The sequence below is a fragment of the Eulemur rufifrons genome, chromosome 17, assembly GCF_041146395.1.
Source record: "Eulemur rufifrons isolate Redbay chromosome 17, OSU_ERuf_1, whole genome shotgun sequence".
In the NCBI taxonomy this organism is placed as follows: domain Eukaryota; kingdom Metazoa; phylum Chordata; class Mammalia; order Primates; family Lemuridae; genus Eulemur; species Eulemur rufifrons.
The window spans coordinates 71121857-71139603 of NC_090999.1; the positions used below are offsets into that span (position 1 = coordinate 71121857).

Below are 17747 nucleotides of genomic sequence, written 5' to 3' on the forward strand. Positions count from 1 at the left end.
AGTCTGCAGTTAGCCTGATGGGTTTTCCTCTCTAAGTTAACTGATATTAATGTCTTAATGTCTTATGACTCGCAGGAATTCCTCCTTCATGTTAACTTTGGCAAGTCTGATGACTGTGTGTTGTGGTTATTGCCTCTTTGCAGTGACTCTTCCAGGTGTTTGTTGAGTTTCTTGTACCTGGATATATAAACTTCTAGCAAGACCAGAGAAGTTTTCTTCAATTATTCCCTCAAACAAGTTTTCCAACCCTTGTGTGTTTTCTTTTTCACCATCAAGAATGCCTATAATTCTTATGTTTGGCCTCTTTATATAATCCCATATTTCTTGTAGGCTTTGTTCTTTCCTTTTAATTTTCTGTTCTTTATCTTTGACTGACTTATTTAATCTGAAGGTGTTGTCTTCAAGCTCTGAGATTCTTTCTTCTGTCTGGTCTACTCTATTTTTAAGACTTTCCACTGTGTTTTGTATTTCCTTGAATGAATTTTTCATTTCCAGGGGTTCTGTTTGATCTTTTTATAATAATTCTATTTCTTTGGTGAATTTTTCAGTCATTTCCTGAATTTTTTTGTGGTTTCTTTGTATTGGTTTTTCATTTTGTCTTGTATTTCATTGAGCTTTCTTATAATCCATATTTGGAATTTTTTATCTGTCATGTCAATATTCTGATTTTGGTTGGTATCCATTGCTAGCGAGCTGCTGTTCCCTTTTGGGGATGACCATTCACTCTGATTCTTCATATTTCTGGAGTTCTTTTGCTGATTCCTTCTGATTGAGAAGGAAGGAATCCTCTCCATCTCATTCCACAAAACCAGTATGACCTTGATACCAAAGCCAGGAAAGGACACAAGAAAAAAAGAAAACTAAGGACCAGTATCCCTCATAGATGCAAAAATTCTCAATAAAATTGTAGCAAACTGAGCAGAAAAATAATCCATAATGGAAAAGTGGGCTTTATCCCAGGAATGCAAGGATGGTTCAACATACATAAATCCATAAATGTGATTCACCACATAAACAGAAGCAAAAACAAAGAGCATATGATCATCTCAATAGATGTGGAAAAAGCATTCAACAAAATTCAGCACCCTTTTTTTGATAAGAATGCTTAACAAAATAGGCATAGATGGGACTTACCTCAAAATGATAAAAGCCATATACGACAAACCCACAGCCAACATCATACTGAACACAGAAAAATTGGAAACATACCTGCTTAGAACTGGAAGCAGACAAGGTTGCCCTCTATCACCACTTCTATTCAACATAGTGCTGGAAGTCCTAGCCAGAGCAATCAGACAAGATAAGGAAATCCAGGGCATCCAAATGGAAGCAGAAGAGGTCAGACTATCAATTTTTGCTGATGATATGATCTTATATGTAGAAAAGCCCAAAGATTCTGCCAAGAGACTACTGGAATTGATAAATAAATTCAGCAAAGTCTCAGGTTACAAAATCAATGTATGCAAATCAGTAGCATCCATATATGCTAGCAACAATCAAACTGAGAACCAAATAAAAAATGCAATACCTTTCATAATAGCAACAAAGAAAATAAAATACCTAGGAATATATTTAAGCAAGGAAGTGAAAGACCTCTATAGGGAGAACTATGAAACATTAAGGAAGGAAATTGCAGAAAATGTAAAGAAATTGAAAAACATATTATGCTCATAGATTGCCAGAATCAACATTATTAAAATGTCTATACTACCCAAAGTGATTTACAGATTTAATGCAATCCTCATCAAAATACCAACGTTATTTTTTGCAGATCTAGAAAAAATAATTCTACACTTCATTTGCAACCAGGAAAGAGCCCAAATAGCCAAAGCAACCTTAAGCAAAAGGAACAAATCTGGAGGCACCACTTTATCAGACTTCAAGCTATACTACAAGGCTATAGTAACCAAAATAGCATGGTACTGGCAGAAAAATAGAGACATAGACCAATATAACAGAACAGAGAACCCAGATATAAAACCATCCACATATTGCCATCTGATCTTTGACAAACTAGACAGCAATATACATTGGGGAAAAGAATCCCTGTTCAATAAATTGTGCTCAGAAAATTGAACAGCCACATGTAGAAGATTGAAACAGGATCCATATCTCTCACCACTGACAAAAATTAATTCAAGATGGGCAACAGACTTAAATCTAAGACATGAAACCATAAGAAGTCTAGAAGAAAATGTTGGAAAAACTCATCTAGATATCAGCCTAGGCAAAGAATTTATGAAGACTCCAGTGGCAATCACAGCAACAACAAAAATAAGTAAATGGGACTTGATTAAATTAAAAAGCTTCTGCACACCCAAGGAAACAATCAACAGAGCAATTAGACAACCTACAGAATGGGAGAAAATATTCACATGTTACACATCCAATAAAGGGCTAATAACCAGAATCTACAAAGAACTCAAGCAAATCAGCAAGAAAAAAATCAAATAACCCCATTAAAAAGTGGGCAAAAGACAGGAACAGAAGCTTTTCAAAGGAAGATAGACAAATGGGCAATAAACATATGAAAAAGTTCTCAACTTCACTAATCATCAGAGAAATACTAATCAAAACCACAATAAGATATCACCTAACTCCAGTGAGAATGGCTCTTACCAAAGAGTCCCCAAACAGTAGATGCTGGGGTGAATGTGGAAGAAAAGGAACACTTATATGCTGTTGATGAGACTGCAAACTAGTACAACCTCTATGGAAAATAGTGTGGAGATTCCGCAAAGAAATAAAAGTAGACCTACCATTGGATCCAGCAATCTCACTACTGGGTATTTATCCCCAGGAAAAAAAGTCATTTTATCAAAAAGACACTTGCATTAGAATGTTTTTTTTTTTATTTCAGGATATTATGAAGATACAAACACTTTGGCGAGATACATAATAGGGAATAGAGCATTAGAATGTTTATTGCAGCACAATTCACAATCATAAAGATGTGAGATCAACCCAAGTGCCCATTAGTTCATGAGTGGATTAATAAAATGTGGTATGTGTATACTATGGAATATTATTCAGCAATAAAAAATGAATCGATACTTTTTGCAACAACCTGGATGGAACTGGCTACCATTCTCCTAAGTGAAATATCACAAGAATGGAAAAACAAACACCACGTGTACTCACTATTAGATTGGAACTAACTGATCATCACTCATGCACACAGATGGAAGTAAAACTCATGGAAATCATGCAGGTGGGAGGAGGGCAGAGGGGATGGGTGAAGTCATACCTAATGGGTACAATGTACACTATCTGTATGATGGGTACACTTACAACTTTGACTCAAACAGTACAAAAGCAATCCATTTAACCAAAACATTTGTACCCCTGTAATATCTGAAATTTAAAAAAAAATAATACAATAAAAAAGAAAGAAAAAGGCAGCAACTTCCTGAAGAATTTCTGAGACACTTGTGGGGAACAATAAAAATTAAACATTAGGTGGCAATTGCATTCTTGTTGTTACTGCTGTTTGAATAGAGTAGTGAGAAATTCTGTATTAATTATCTTTGCCATCCTGATATTTCTCAGGTTCACAAAATTGTAGGTTCCATAAGACCTAGGCTTGCTCTAAATCAAATCTAAGCACTCTATATCCTATACTTCTTAAGAGGTTATCATTCTTTAACTATCAGACCGTACTTAGAGTTAAATATAATCCTTAATTAATACTCAGTTCCCAAAGCTCCTTTGATATCATTGCACCAGTTGTCTTTGTAAGTACTATTCCTCTTCATTTTTACCTAATAATCCTGATCAGCCCTTACCCTTATGCTTAACCATGCTAAATAAGGATGTCAACCAAAATAATAATACTACTAACAATAATAAACCATTAAACTCCTGAAACATAATAGTCACTCCGTTTCTCAATTTGTTTTCCATTTTCCTCTCTCACTTCAATATTGCTACTTTAAGGGGCTTCTTCTAGCTGAAACAGGAAATGCCTGTTGCCAGCAGGGTTTAATGAAACTTTAAAGAGCCTTTTGTCTGCTCTGGTGTTAGGGCAGCATGGCAGCTAGAGCTCTTTAAAGTTTAAATGCCTCCCAGCAGGAGCTGACTAGCTGCTGCCTCAGTTAATAGCTGTTCCTGGGTCTCAGTTTTAAAATCACCACCACTGTCTAAGTCTTGCTTCTTGGCTTCTCTTTCATATCTCTCAGCTATGGTTGGGGTATACTATGCAGGACTCACATCACATACCCACTTAACTAAACTATGGGTCTTGTCCCTAACTTTGAGATTTTAAAAGTTGTATCTTTGTATCATTTATCATTTCTTCATCTGGAGTTGGAAGGGATCCTGGAATTTGTATCACTTCAGATTCTTTGTTACCAATCAAAGAGAAAACTCAATACATACTGGCTTAGGAAAAGAGAAAATTTATTAGCTTGTAGAAGTGAAAACTTCAAGAGATATGGTAGCCCAAATGATATCACCAGTATCCATTTCATAACTCATTTTATCCAGGATGGCTCCATTTCCAGGCTGACTGATGCTGTTGCCCCCCTTACTACAGCTTCAAAATCACATTATTACACTAATCTCACAGAAAAGATAGTCTACTCCATGATAGGTCCACAGAAACTCATTAAATTGAGTCTGTAGCATTCCTTGGTCTAACCTAGATTGTGTCTCCTCCATCCTTGAAACAGTCATTGTGGGCAGAGGAATGAAAGCCAGTCTGTTTTAGCCTAAGTTTTTGGTTCTACCCCTGGAATGTAGGAGTACAGTCATCATCATCTGCAGCAAATGGGTTGAGAGTGGGGCTCAAAATGTTGGGTAAACTAAACAATGGAGCATAAACATTGAGCACCAAAAACAGCAAGTGTGCACCAGGGAGCTTATCTCCAGCCTCCTTGCCTAATGCACACATCTCTTCTACAACACCTTCAACAGTCTCCAGTGCTTGAACTTTCTCAATACCAAGAAAATCCCTAGATATGAAACATGCTATCCAGTTAGGGGATCCATCTAGATGTTACAAAGTTCTTCATTATTTTAGACACAAATATGAGTCCTAGAACTTCACCCTCATGACAGAATAATGCAGGATGAATTTACTACTATTTATCCATGCTGATTATTTGCGTATTTGAAGAAAGTCTTATGTTCTGCAAACTGAATATTCCCCATTCCTTCAGCCAATCTTCAAGCTGACACGATTACTTTCATCTGAAGGCACTTTTGTTTCTCAGCCCTTTAAATTGTTTGGTCTACAGGTGGCCACAATATCTGGTACATGATCTGATCGATGATGTAATTACTTCCCTTGATGTATATTTTAGATATCTATTTGTATAAAAGAATTGTATTCACTTTTTTAGCAGTTACATCACCATGTAGCCTTATATTAAATTTGTAGTCTACTAAAATGTTCAAATATATGTCATAAAATTGTGCTGATATTTTTCCTGGAAATTTGTACTTATACAATGCTTTAAAATATTGACTTTAGGACTTTATTCCAACTATGTTACATTTCATTAGATTTAGCATTGTTTCAATTTACAGATATTATTTTAATCTTAATTAACCAGAGAATGAGCTGTCCCTCTCAGCCTTGTAATATGTCTGTTTGCTAAGCATGCCTTTTATATCTTCATAAATGTTTACAAAATTTGAATAGCTGAGTGGTTGGTTTTGTAAGGTTTATTTGTAGAGAACTCATAACCTTCTTGGAATCTTTTCCCCTTTGCCCCCAAAATAGGTCACAAACCAGCTCTTTGTCAATGCTTTATGCAATATTGCTAAGATTATTGTTTCAGAAATGTATCTGCTTCCTAACTTGCAGAAAGATTTGCCTCATTAGTTTTCTGGAACCTTAGTTCAGATATCTGCCTGGAGTTCTGCTTCTACATCTACAATTTCTTTCATACCTGATGATTTAATTCTGAAGAACAGAACTCAAAGTGACCAAGTTAGCACCTTTACATCTGAGAGAAAACTGTCAGGAATTCTACAAAAAGGATACTTCAGGGTTCCACCCTTCTCTCTCATATTGCCATTTTGTGCTTTACTCGAGCCATTTTCTTCCAATTTTATGGTACTTTCTCTAATTCTTTGTGGTTATGTGACTGTTCTTCCATCTCTTCACATACACATTGTACTTGGTAACTGGTGGGGAGATTATCCAATTCTGTGGGTCCAATCCTAGTACAAGAAAAGCACATTTTTTTGAAGACAGGAGAACTGGATTTGAATCTTGGTTACCATTTCCTAGCTTGGTGACCTTCATCAAGACATTGGAACTCCCTGACTCTCAGTTCCCTTGTCTAAAAAATGAGGGCTTTAATAACTGGCTCATACTATTGACTAACAAAATGCACTCTGTTAAATGACTTGCCCCCAGTGGCCTTACTAACTGAACAGAATGCAGAGAGCCTGGGTGCGGTCATACTGATTTCGTTGTTCTTTTCATCCCTATTTGTGGTGTCTCTAGTTCTGGGCCAATCAGGCTACTAAATAGTTATAGTGGGGATTTTTTTGTTTGCCCGCCTCTTTTCCTCCTCCTAGGAATTTTTTGCAATGCATATATATTCAGCAGTGAGTGTGGTAACATAATATTAAATTGTATTCCGTTTCGAGCCTCTGGCCTTTGTATGTCTTTGCTTTTCTAACATTGACGGTACATTCCCACTTATTTTCTTGCTTGAAAACCTATGATTCTTTCTGTAGCTTAATTTGTATAATTACAACATTATATGTCATGTCTTTCTTCAGTTGCTATTATTTATTTTGCATTCCCTTAATTTTGATTGATGGCACAGGAGTTTATTTTCTCTGTAAGGTAAGCTCTTTCTTGTGTGTGAATATAGCAAAGCATTTCTTCCCAGCCTTATCTAAACTGTTTGATTAGCTGCTAATGTGCAAAATCATTAATGGGGAATTCAAACTGCTAAAATAAAGAGCTGATGAATTCCGGCCCATAGGCCACAGTTCAGTCTTTTCAGCTGAGTGCTTTTCCAGGGAAGCAAAGAAAAATCATCAGTGCTCCAGGCACTGTGTGAAATGTGCAGGGTATTATTATATCCTGTAAAAAGTTAAATGTGGTTGAAATAAAGACCTCTCTGCAGCAAATAATGCATGGTAGCTGCTTTAGAACACTAAATAAGCAGTTTGCTATAGCAACGGTGTATCCAGCTCTATAATCTGACATCCATTTGTGAACTATTCAAGGGTTACCTTTCTTTGAATTGCAAGAGAGTTTATAAACTACTTTATTTGGCAGGTTTAATGTGTGTGTGTGTGTGATTTTCATTTAAGAAAAGACATCAATTTCTTTTATAATTTGCCTTGTATAACTACCAGGGGCCAGCTGTTAGTTCCATGAAGCTCCAGCCATCCCAAGTGAAAGGATTAGGGCCAGTCAGCCAATCAGTTGAGTAACTGAATGTCCCTTGATGCTGCCAGTTTAAACACATCGACATCTGTTAAAGGATATCACAAAGATTTTAAGTGGAGTGGTCAGGCCTATGGTTTTGTGGTTAATTCCTTTAAAGCTATAGTATTCCTAAAAATTCTTTTTTTAGGTTTTTCTTATTTTTTTGGTTTACAGTACTGAAGCAAATTAATATGTTTAAATGATGTTAATGTGAGTAGAGAGTTTTAATTTTGAATTTTGTTTTGTTATGTTTTGCTTGCTTCGTGTTATTTTTTCCTTTGTTTTGAGTGATGGTAGTTAAATGAACAGATTCCCTATCTAGGAATTTATTTCAGTAAATTTAAGGATTGCCTAATCACTGAGATCCTTGATGGATACAGTGGAAGTATAGTAATAATATGAATAATAATCGTATAGCTATGGCAAAGTGGGTAGTCTTAAGCAACACATAAAATACCCTTTATATGCACAGATGACATATGAGTGTAATTTGTAGTAGCAAATGAAAACTAAAAAACCCCAAATTATTAGTTGTTACATTGTAATAGGATATGGAGAAAAATGTCTTGATAAGCTGAGAGACCTGATATTTTTTTATGGATCCAACTTTTGGTTATAAAAATCTGATTTATTTACTCTGTCTTTTTCAGTTTTGTTACTTTTTTTCAAATTCCTTCATTTGCTATTTCACAATTTCTACTACAACACCAAAAAGTGGGTAAAGAAATAAAAGTAGATGATCCTCAAATTAATTAATTTTACTACTTACTACCACCTCTGGAAATGTGAAATTTCTAGATTTTGAATATAAACAAACACAAACTGTGTTTGTGACAGTAAAACATCAATTATTCTATACATTTTTTTCCACATTTAGAGGTGATACAGAACAATACCAATGATAAAAAATGTCTTTCACTTACCTGCTTGTCAGCTACAATATTTTCATTTGCCCTGACTGACACAAGGACTGTGGGTCTGTTTTATTTCTATTTCTTCCTTAACACTTGTTTTCCTGGAAGCCAAGCCGAACATTTCAGGTCTGTGACTCTAAGTTTATATGGCTGCCAGTGAGTAACTTCAGCTACAGTTTACATTTTGAAATATTTGAGTGTCTGGAGAAATAAGCTGGAGCTATAAGAAATGCTTTAAGTCACAGAAGTTCACTGTATGCTACTGCAGAAAGAAAATTTCCTTTCTACTTTGTCTCCATCAATAAATTATTTTATATCCTAAAATAGTATGACCAGAAATTTAGGACTGATGGTGAATATTTATGTTATTGACAACATGGATCAAAGGGGCAGTTATCTTCAGAATTACTGCAACCTATTCTTGAAAAAACCATGAGCAAGTAAATCTATCAGGCTTCCTGAACAGAGGAATGTGGAATTAGGTGTGCTGAGGTCTGTTATGCTCCAGTTTTATGAGGATATTCTATAGCCAATTGGATTGCCACTATTATTGGCTGTCAATGGTCAGAACACTATCCACATTAAAGTAGATAGCACTTGGTAAGAATTATAAGAACTTGGTAACTTTTCATATTCTATAGGTGGGAGTGAGATGGAAAAGTAATGTACTAATATATTCCATTCCCAAGCAAATAAACTGTAAGAATAAATGAAAATTTTAGGAAATAAAAAAGGGAAAGGGAAATCTAAATTTCATCAGTAGATTTTTATCAAAGTCAGTATCTTGGTGATATTATGTAAAGTTTCACAAAATGGAAAAACTAGGGAAAAGGTACACAGAATTTTTATTATTTCTTACAACTGCATGTGAATCTACAAGTATCTCAGTTAAAATTTCCATTTAAGAAAAGAGGAAGAAAGGTCATAAGTCCTGATAGTCAGGGGAAGCATAATTTTCACATTATTGAAATTGCCATTGTGCCTTTACAAGGCACTGAAATGTTTCTGAATAATGAGAAATGTAAGACTTAAACCTTAAAAGAGATAATGAATGAAGAAACTTTTATTACACATGAATGTGAAACTTACAGTATACTGAGTCTTGGATGTGCTGAACTTAAGTTATTCAACATTACAGTCAAGTTGGAAAAAAATTAAAATATCATTGATGGTTGAATCCAGTACCTTTGTTTTCTAGGGGAATAATTATTATATGTTTAGTAAAGAAGTTCACATTGAAAATAGAGTTTCAGTTGTAAGATAAGCTCTTTGGTGTTTCATAGTATCAAGAAAGAGTGACTTCATGTTTGCCCTTTACCAGTCTCCCACGATTTAACAATACTATGAATATTCTTACATTGGTTTCTATCTAATAAAATTTCATGTTTCAGTTTAATAATGATTCCATGAATATTTTATAAAATTTGTTTGGTTAGCTACTTCTATTTCATAAATTTGTGTAGTTTTTTCCTAGATACCACTGTGTGGTTTTAACTGCACCTAACAGTGTATATAAACAGTATTACTTAAGTTTTAGATTGACAAAGCTCAATCAATATTTTGTGTTCAATTGAGTGCATTATTAATAAGAACTACTTCCGGGACTTATTGTTATCTTTCAGGAAAAATATACCCAAAAGACTGTAACAGTCAAAAAGCTCAGATAATTGTGTGATATATATTTTTAATGGCAAAAGAATGTCATTTAAAAATTTTTGTTCTCCTATTAGGACTCTACAGAAGTTTCATAAAAATGTCAAGCAACTAATCAATGAATGCATGACAGCTTTGAGCAGTCTATTACCTTCCCAAATTGCAACTATATCTCAACAAATATTTAATGTTATTCAGATTCTTCTTTTGCTTATACAATTAAACTACAAAAGTAATAATTTTTTCACAGCCTTACCTGTTGCTACAAAAGGAAATTCTATTTTACAGAAATATTTGTAGATCATCCATTGACTTCATATGTATACATATGTATGTTTTATATGTATACATACACTTGACTCAACTATGTGTTGATCCAATCCTTTTTGAAAATATAAGTTGGTTTCTTAGTGGTTCATACATTTACCTCCATATGACATAAGTTTACATTAGAAGAGTTTATCTTTGTTGTTTATCCACATTAACATATAATTTCCCAAATAGGAAATGGAATAAGTACAATGTTTGTGATAATTGTTAATTTAAGGGAAAATATTACTAACAATTTAGATAGAAATATAAATTTAAAAACTATAGAGAAAGAACATATATGTCCATAATATTTTATAATAACCTAGAAGGTACTGAGTTAAAAAGCAGAAATTGTCATATTCATTTAAGTTTTTAAATTAATTATTCCATGGTTGTCCATTTTGTACTTATAGAAAAGCTATTATATAAATTTTTCTGTCTCTAAGCATATTGTTGTTTTGAGAATAAATTCTGTTTTGTATTTTTGAACTATTTTGAACATTCTGTTATGTATCTTCATAATATATGTTCACGTGTTATACCTATGGCATTTACAATAACAACATATTTTGATCACTACTCTTCCAGCTATTATTATCATTACTGAGAAGGTTAAAATAAGTTATACTTTCTTTTATAATTTGAAAGAAAATATATATTTAATTACTGATAATATTTTGAAGAGCTTTTTTAAAATTTCAGTTACATTGGGAGTTCCTGGTTGGTGTTTCTTAAACCCTAATATGTGTAGGAACCACCAAGGGGTCTTGTGAAAGTTCAGGTCCAGTCGGTCGAACACTGCATTTCTCAGCAATGCCAATGCTGCGACTCCACTGACCAGTGGAGTGCTCTTAGGAGCACACTTCTACAGACTACTGGCATATATTGTAATCCAAATGATTGAAACATGGAGGAAAAGAGCGAAAAATATATCTGAGCTCTTCTTTTGATTCTGTATTTAGAATCTTGAATGCATTGCTCAGGTTCATTGGAGTTTTTGATTGGTTTATTTTCCATTCTAATGCATTTTGTTTAGCTCTTTTGACAGCAAGTTTGTTTACCAGCAAAGAGGGCTTGGACCAATTGAAGAAGACACTATCCTTGTCATAGATCCAAATACTGCTGCAGTAATCCAGTCCAGTGGGAAAAATCTGTAAGTCAAATGACTTATGTTGTTATTAAGGCTTGTACTACATACATTGGATATGAAGTGTATCCTGGGCTCTTGAAAGAGTGCCTGTATAGCTGCACTTAAGAAACCAGGAGATTGATTGGGCCATACTATCTTTCATTTTCTAAATAGATGATTCTAAACCTTGACTGAATATTAGAATCACCTGGGAAGCTCCGAAAAATTAGATTTATATATCTAAGATTCATATATCTGTTAGCCATTTGTATGTCTTCTTTTGAGAAATGTCTATTCAGGTCCTTGCCCACTTCAAAATTGCTAAAAGAGTAAATTTCAAATGTTCTCACTACAAAAAGTAAGTATTTGAGATGATGGATATGTTAATTAGCTTCATTTAATCATTCCACATTGTATACAAATATCATAACATCACATTATACTCCATAAATATATACAATTACAATTTGTCAATTTACAATTTTAAAAATTAGGTTCAGATTTAGTTTGGGATGGGTCTAATACACTCAAAGCTTCCTAGGTGATTCCAATATGTAGTCAAGCTTGAAAGACAATTGGTATACATAGTTAATGAAATGAGTTGCTGGTCAGGCAGATCTGATGATTAAAAAAAAATTCTTCGGCATAACCAAACTCATCAAGTAATCACCATTTAGAAAAAAGGCTTCTGTCCCTATCTTAAATTGAAGACTAAACAAATGTCATTTTTAGCATTTCTTAGCATGCATGTGTAATTTGGCTTTGAAAGCTGCTCATTTGGTCTTATTTCTAGATGGAATTTGGCAGCCAAAAAAAGGTTGGCTGATATTCATGGTTATTGAAAGAAAGGGGCACCTGCGATCTCCTCGACCATTGCAACCTGGCAGCTTCAGGAACTGTACCCTACTCCATCTGCTTAGGCCCAGGGAAAGCCAGCTTCCATGACAGTCAGGGAGCCACTGTTTTGAATGCAGCTGCTTGTGGCGATGGTAATAATGAGGCTTAGAATTTTTTTTTTTTTACAGCATTTTCAGATGGTGCATCAGGGGCCAAATTCTACTACCAGTTCCACCACTCTGTTTGAACCTGTTTCATTGGTGCTCTATGCATTAATCAGAAGCATCCTCATTCCAGAATGGAATAAAGGGGGAAGGCAGAGCAACTGCTGCTAAATCAACTTGGCTGTCAGTGGGGTGTTTGTTTGAAAGCAAATCATAACTCTCACATTCAATTGCCAAAACAGGGATCTAGTTCAGTTCATTAGTCAAGATCAGAGTGTTACAGTCTTGGCTCTTGAAATCTGTGGTGACAACACCATCCTAAGGCTAGAAGCTGACAGACAGAGATTGTGGATTTTCAGATGTTGTTGGACCAAAACCACTTTAATGTATTGTCCGTGTATTTAGCTTTGTCCAGCGTCCTTACCCAGATCATCCAGATTGATTTGCTGCATAGATTAACCTTCTCTAATTATTGTCCAGCTCACCACTTCACTTCGCTTAGGTGTTCACAGTACAGATTTGTTGAAAATTGTTTTCTTTGGGTTATTGTCTTTAGTAGTCACTCTTTGAGGCTTTTGAGTAATATATTTAATAGTTTATATTAACACAATATTACATTTCCTTGCAGTATATTTTAACTATTCAAACTATATAAATCATTTCTATTTCTCTAGACAATTTGTTTTATACATAGTTCTAAAATTTTAATATTTATGATCTTAGAACCTGTTTTTAAATGGATGTTATTTGTATTGTTCACTCTAATGTACACACTTTATAATAAATATTTGTAACATATATGTAGGCTTAAATATTGCTTAAGGTTTGTAACAAGGAAGTCTCTAGTATAATAGGTATTTTTTGTTAGCAATTAATTTTTATCTTTTCTATAAGTATACAATTAACAATTTATAAATTTGTATTGCATTTACAGGTTAATTAGAAAAAAATGCCTCTCACGTATGCTTTGGGAATAAATGTGTAATTTACACAATTATTTTTATTTTGCAGGTTTTACTTGCCACATGGCTTGAGTGTAGATAAAGATGGAAATTATTGGGTCACAGATGTGGCTCTCCATCAGGTAATCTTCCGTTTGGCAGCATTCAGGTAGAAGCTAACAGAGTTATCCGTTCAAAGTACTCTGGAATTGTATGGGTTTTTTTTTTTTTCTGTGACCCTACTGTAATGTTATAAAAAGAAAATGAAACAGCCATATTTTAGTCTGTTCTGGCTGCTGTAACAAAGTGCCATAGACTGGGTGGCTTATAAACAACAGATGTTTATTTCTAACAATTCTGGAGTCTTGAAAGTTCAAGATCAGGGTGCCAGCATGGTGGAGTTCTGGTGAGGGCCCTCTTCTGGGTTGTAGACTGCCCACTTCTCCTTGTATCCTGACATGGTGGAAAGAGAGAGAGAGAGCAAGCTCTTGTGTGTCTTTTTAGTTACTGATCCCATTCATGAGGATCACAAGTCCTAAAGGCCGAACTTCCTAATACCATCACATCAGGGGGTTAGGATTTCAACATGAGAATTTGGAGGGAAGATGCAAACATTCAGTCTATAGCAATCCACAGCAGAAATTTTCCTTTTAGAACTAGTACTAGGACAAGCTAACATGTAAATTTATCAGGTCACTCTTCTCCCTCGGGCTGGCAGGAAGCTTAGAGCCTGATGTGAAGCTTAACCTCCAACCTCTTTTTTAGAGTTCTATATTTGCTTTTAATACCTCTGTCTCTAGGTCTTTTTTCTATTTGATCACTTGTATTTTATGTTTTCTTTACTAAGCTACCTTGATGTTCTGTAAATTCTAGGTCTCTAGTTAATACATATTTATGTATAAAAAATCAAATTTTTGTTCTTTTAAAAAAAGAAGTTATATTTTAATCACAGAGTAGTCACAAGATTTTCCCCCAAAATATAAGCTTACCAAGTTTAATACCTTTTCTATGAATAAACTAGAACTCAGAAGACATAGTTATGAGTCAGTAAGTTCTCTCAACAATCTTTAAACATGATCTCAGTAAACTTCTATTGCTCATGTATTATCTGGGGATCATTGTAATATTAGCTAAGGAAGACAAAAAGGAAGCATGGGGGAGGATGGGACAGGATATCCACATACTAATCTCCATTCACTACTAATTAATTGAGTGACCTTGAGCAAATCACTTAATCTCCATAGGCCTGAATTACCAAATGAAGATTCTAGGGTTCCCCAGATTCTAGGGTTCCATCCAGTTCTAAAAAGTATCTTATTGTAAGTAAGTCTCTGGGAGCTTCCACCTCAGCTGCTTGTGAAAATTGCCTTAGTCGTGTGAGTATGTGTCAATCATAACTATGAAAAGTAGGTAAGGCTTTTGTTCCTTTTCGAAAGGTGTTCAAACTGGATCCAAACAGTAAAGAAGGCCCTGCATTGACCCTGGGAAGGAGCATGCAACCAGGCAGTGACCAAAATCACTTCTGTCAACCCACCGATGTGGCTGTGGATCCAGGCACTGGAGCCATCTTCGTATCAGATGGCTACTGCAACAGTCGGATTGTACAGTTTTCACCACATGGAAAGTTCATCACACAGTGGGGAGAAGGTACCCAGTAATAGGTTTTTTTTTTTTTTTTTTTTGGAGACAGAGTTTCACTCTGTTGCCTAGGCAATCATAGCTCACTGCAACCTTAAATTCCTGGGCTCAAGGGATGCTCCTGCCTCAGCCTCCGGATTAGCTGGAACTATAGATTTGCACCACCACGCTCAGCTAATTTTTCTATTTTTTTGTACAGATGAGGGTCTCGCTTTTGCTCAGGCTAGTCTCAAACTCCTGACCTCAAGCTATCCTCCCACTACGGCCTTCCAAATTGCTACGATTTCAGGCGTGAACCACTGCACCCAGCCAAGACTCTTGATCTCTAATTGTAATTTTTAGCTAATATCACTAGGAATGAATGAGAGATTGGCCACCCCTCACATTTTTTAGGATGTATTTGTCCCATACAGTGAAGAAAGCAGGGCCACTGTATGCATCTACTTGCCTTAGTCACACACACACACACACACACCCCCATACCCGTAGCTTATAAGGGAAAAAGACTGCTTCCACCAAAAAACTTTGTCCAAATAGGGAGCAAATCTGTAATGTGTTTGTGGCTAAGAAATAGTATAGAATAAACTTATAAACTGCTTTGCCTTATCTTTCCCCTGGTTCCAGATATTTAATGGGTTTGCTATAATGAATTTGGAAAATTACAAAACTATAGAGTCAAACTTTGGGTGATTTTATAATTTGTCTATCTGAGGCTTTTCTTTGTTCTGTAGAGTCTTCAGGGAGCAATCCTAAACCAGGCCAGTTCAGTGTTCCTCACAGCTTGGCCCTCGTGCCTCATTTGGGCCAATTATGTGTGGCAGACAGGGAAAACGGTCGCATCCAGTGTTTTAAAACTGACACCAAAGAATTTGTGAGAGAGATTAAGCATTCATCATTTGGAAGAAATGTATTTGCAATTTCATATATACCAGGTATTTCATCTTAATTTGTTTGGTGTCTTTTGTCATACTCTATCCTTAAAAATTTTTTGTCTTATCTTTCATGTGCTCTTTCTATAAACTTTCTTATTAAGGAGTTGAAGATGCATTATATATCAGATCTTAAAGTAGCTTATAACTGTTAGTGCATTGTAAATCATTTTCAATTCAAGTGCCACTATTCCTTATACATAAATAATGAGGAACTTAAAGGATTTAACAATTATTTGTAATGGGTTAAAAAATATTCCCAAACATAGATTGTCATTTTTTTCTTAATTATGATCATCTGCTCTGGTTATTAAATGATTAATATTATGTCTTCACACATCATCAACAGATGGTATGTATGATAAAATCAGTATTCAAAATACTTCTGTTTTACTTTTTTTAAAAAACTAGTGGGCAATTTTTAAAAATATGTAAGAAGACATGAAGCTTATGTTTAAATACCAGGAAAAATAACCAATAAAATCCTGATTTTTTTTCTTATTTTCAAAATAGATTTTCTCGAAGAAAATCTGAGAAATAATGCAGACTTATAAAATAACATACCCATAATTCATATTACAAAATAAGATAGCATAATATTTCTTTAAATAATAAATACTAAAAAATATATTTAACTTCTAAAATTTATATACAAGTTTTACAATTTTTTTAAATTTTGTTTTTAATTGACAAATAATAATTGTATATATCTGTGGGGCACAATTTGATGTTTTGATGTACGTTTATATTGTGGAATGACTAAATCAGGCTAATTAGCAAATCCATCATCTCATATACTTATTTTTTATTAAAATCTACTCTTAACAATTTTGAAATATAGTGCATTAATATTATAGTCATCATCCTGACCGTAATGGAATGAAACTAGAGATCAATAATAGGAGGAGTTTTGGAAAATTCACAATTAAAGGGTACAATATAGTTTATTAAAAATATCTATGCCTGTATTAAAACAACATTGACTATTTATAGTCATCACTATAATATTTATACTTCTAATGCTATCAAAGTTGCATATGGCTACTGTTTTCCCAGGCAGCCCCCAATTTATTTAGAATATAAAATAGGAGGACTCAGGTGACCGAATAGGGAGCAAATTTGGCTTCCTCAAGAAATAAGGGATAAGGAATGAGATTCTCATAAATATCAATGAAAGAGAAATTTTCAGGTTAATTTTACCACATATTAAAGGAAAAATTTGTCAAGATCATTCATTTGATATAGAAAGTGATCAAGTTCATTGTAAACAAAAATAAATCAAATATGGGAGGAAAAAAATATCAGGAGAGAAGATGAGAAGAAATCTGATTAAAAACAGAATCTAAGCAAAAGACAATTCTTTCTATAATATTTCACAATAGTAATTGGTGTTTATGGTATTGATTTTTTTCTCATAGTATGATAGTCTAAGAAGAACTGTAATCCTTGAAGAATAATGAAAATATCTTCAGCAGTGGTTTAATGTTGTGTATATTTTATTATGTTCTAATTCTTTGAAAACATAATACTCAATCATTTGAATTATTTATTTAAACAAAACATCATCATTTCTATTGTTTGGGATAAACAGCACTATACTAAGAAATATAATTCTACTATAAATTAAATTCATGGAATTAAAATTTAAAAGATGGTCTAATTTTTTTCATAAGTAAAAAACGTCTTTGATAATCTGAAATATGCATCTCACATTTTCAAAGTCCAGTTATTTAAAATCAGATTGTTCTATTTATATTGTAACTTCACTTACTTTTATTGCATATTTCTTTCTGCTTCTCCTGGTAGCTATGAGAAATATTACATATTTTTA

At 34.1% G+C, this 17747-nt stretch overlaps 1 protein-coding gene across 13 annotated transcripts in view; it reads left to right on the forward strand.

The window, feature by feature from the left end:
- The window catches only part of PAM (peptidylglycine alpha-amidating monooxygenase), a 263682-nt gene that overhangs the window by 227686 nt on the left and 18249 nt on the right, over positions 1 to 17747 (forward strand). For all 13 annotated transcript variants that reach the window (XM_069492649.1, XM_069492648.1, XM_069492651.1 and 10 more), the window contains 4 exons: positions 11315 to 11431; positions 13420 to 13492; positions 14786 to 14996; positions 15719 to 15919. In XM_069492649.1, coding sequence (XP_069348750.1) covers positions 11315 to 11431; positions 13420 to 13492; positions 14786 to 14996; positions 15719 to 15919 — 602 coding nt within the window. The remainder of the gene's footprint in view (positions 1 to 11314; positions 11432 to 13419; positions 13493 to 14785; positions 14997 to 15718; positions 15920 to 17747) is intronic.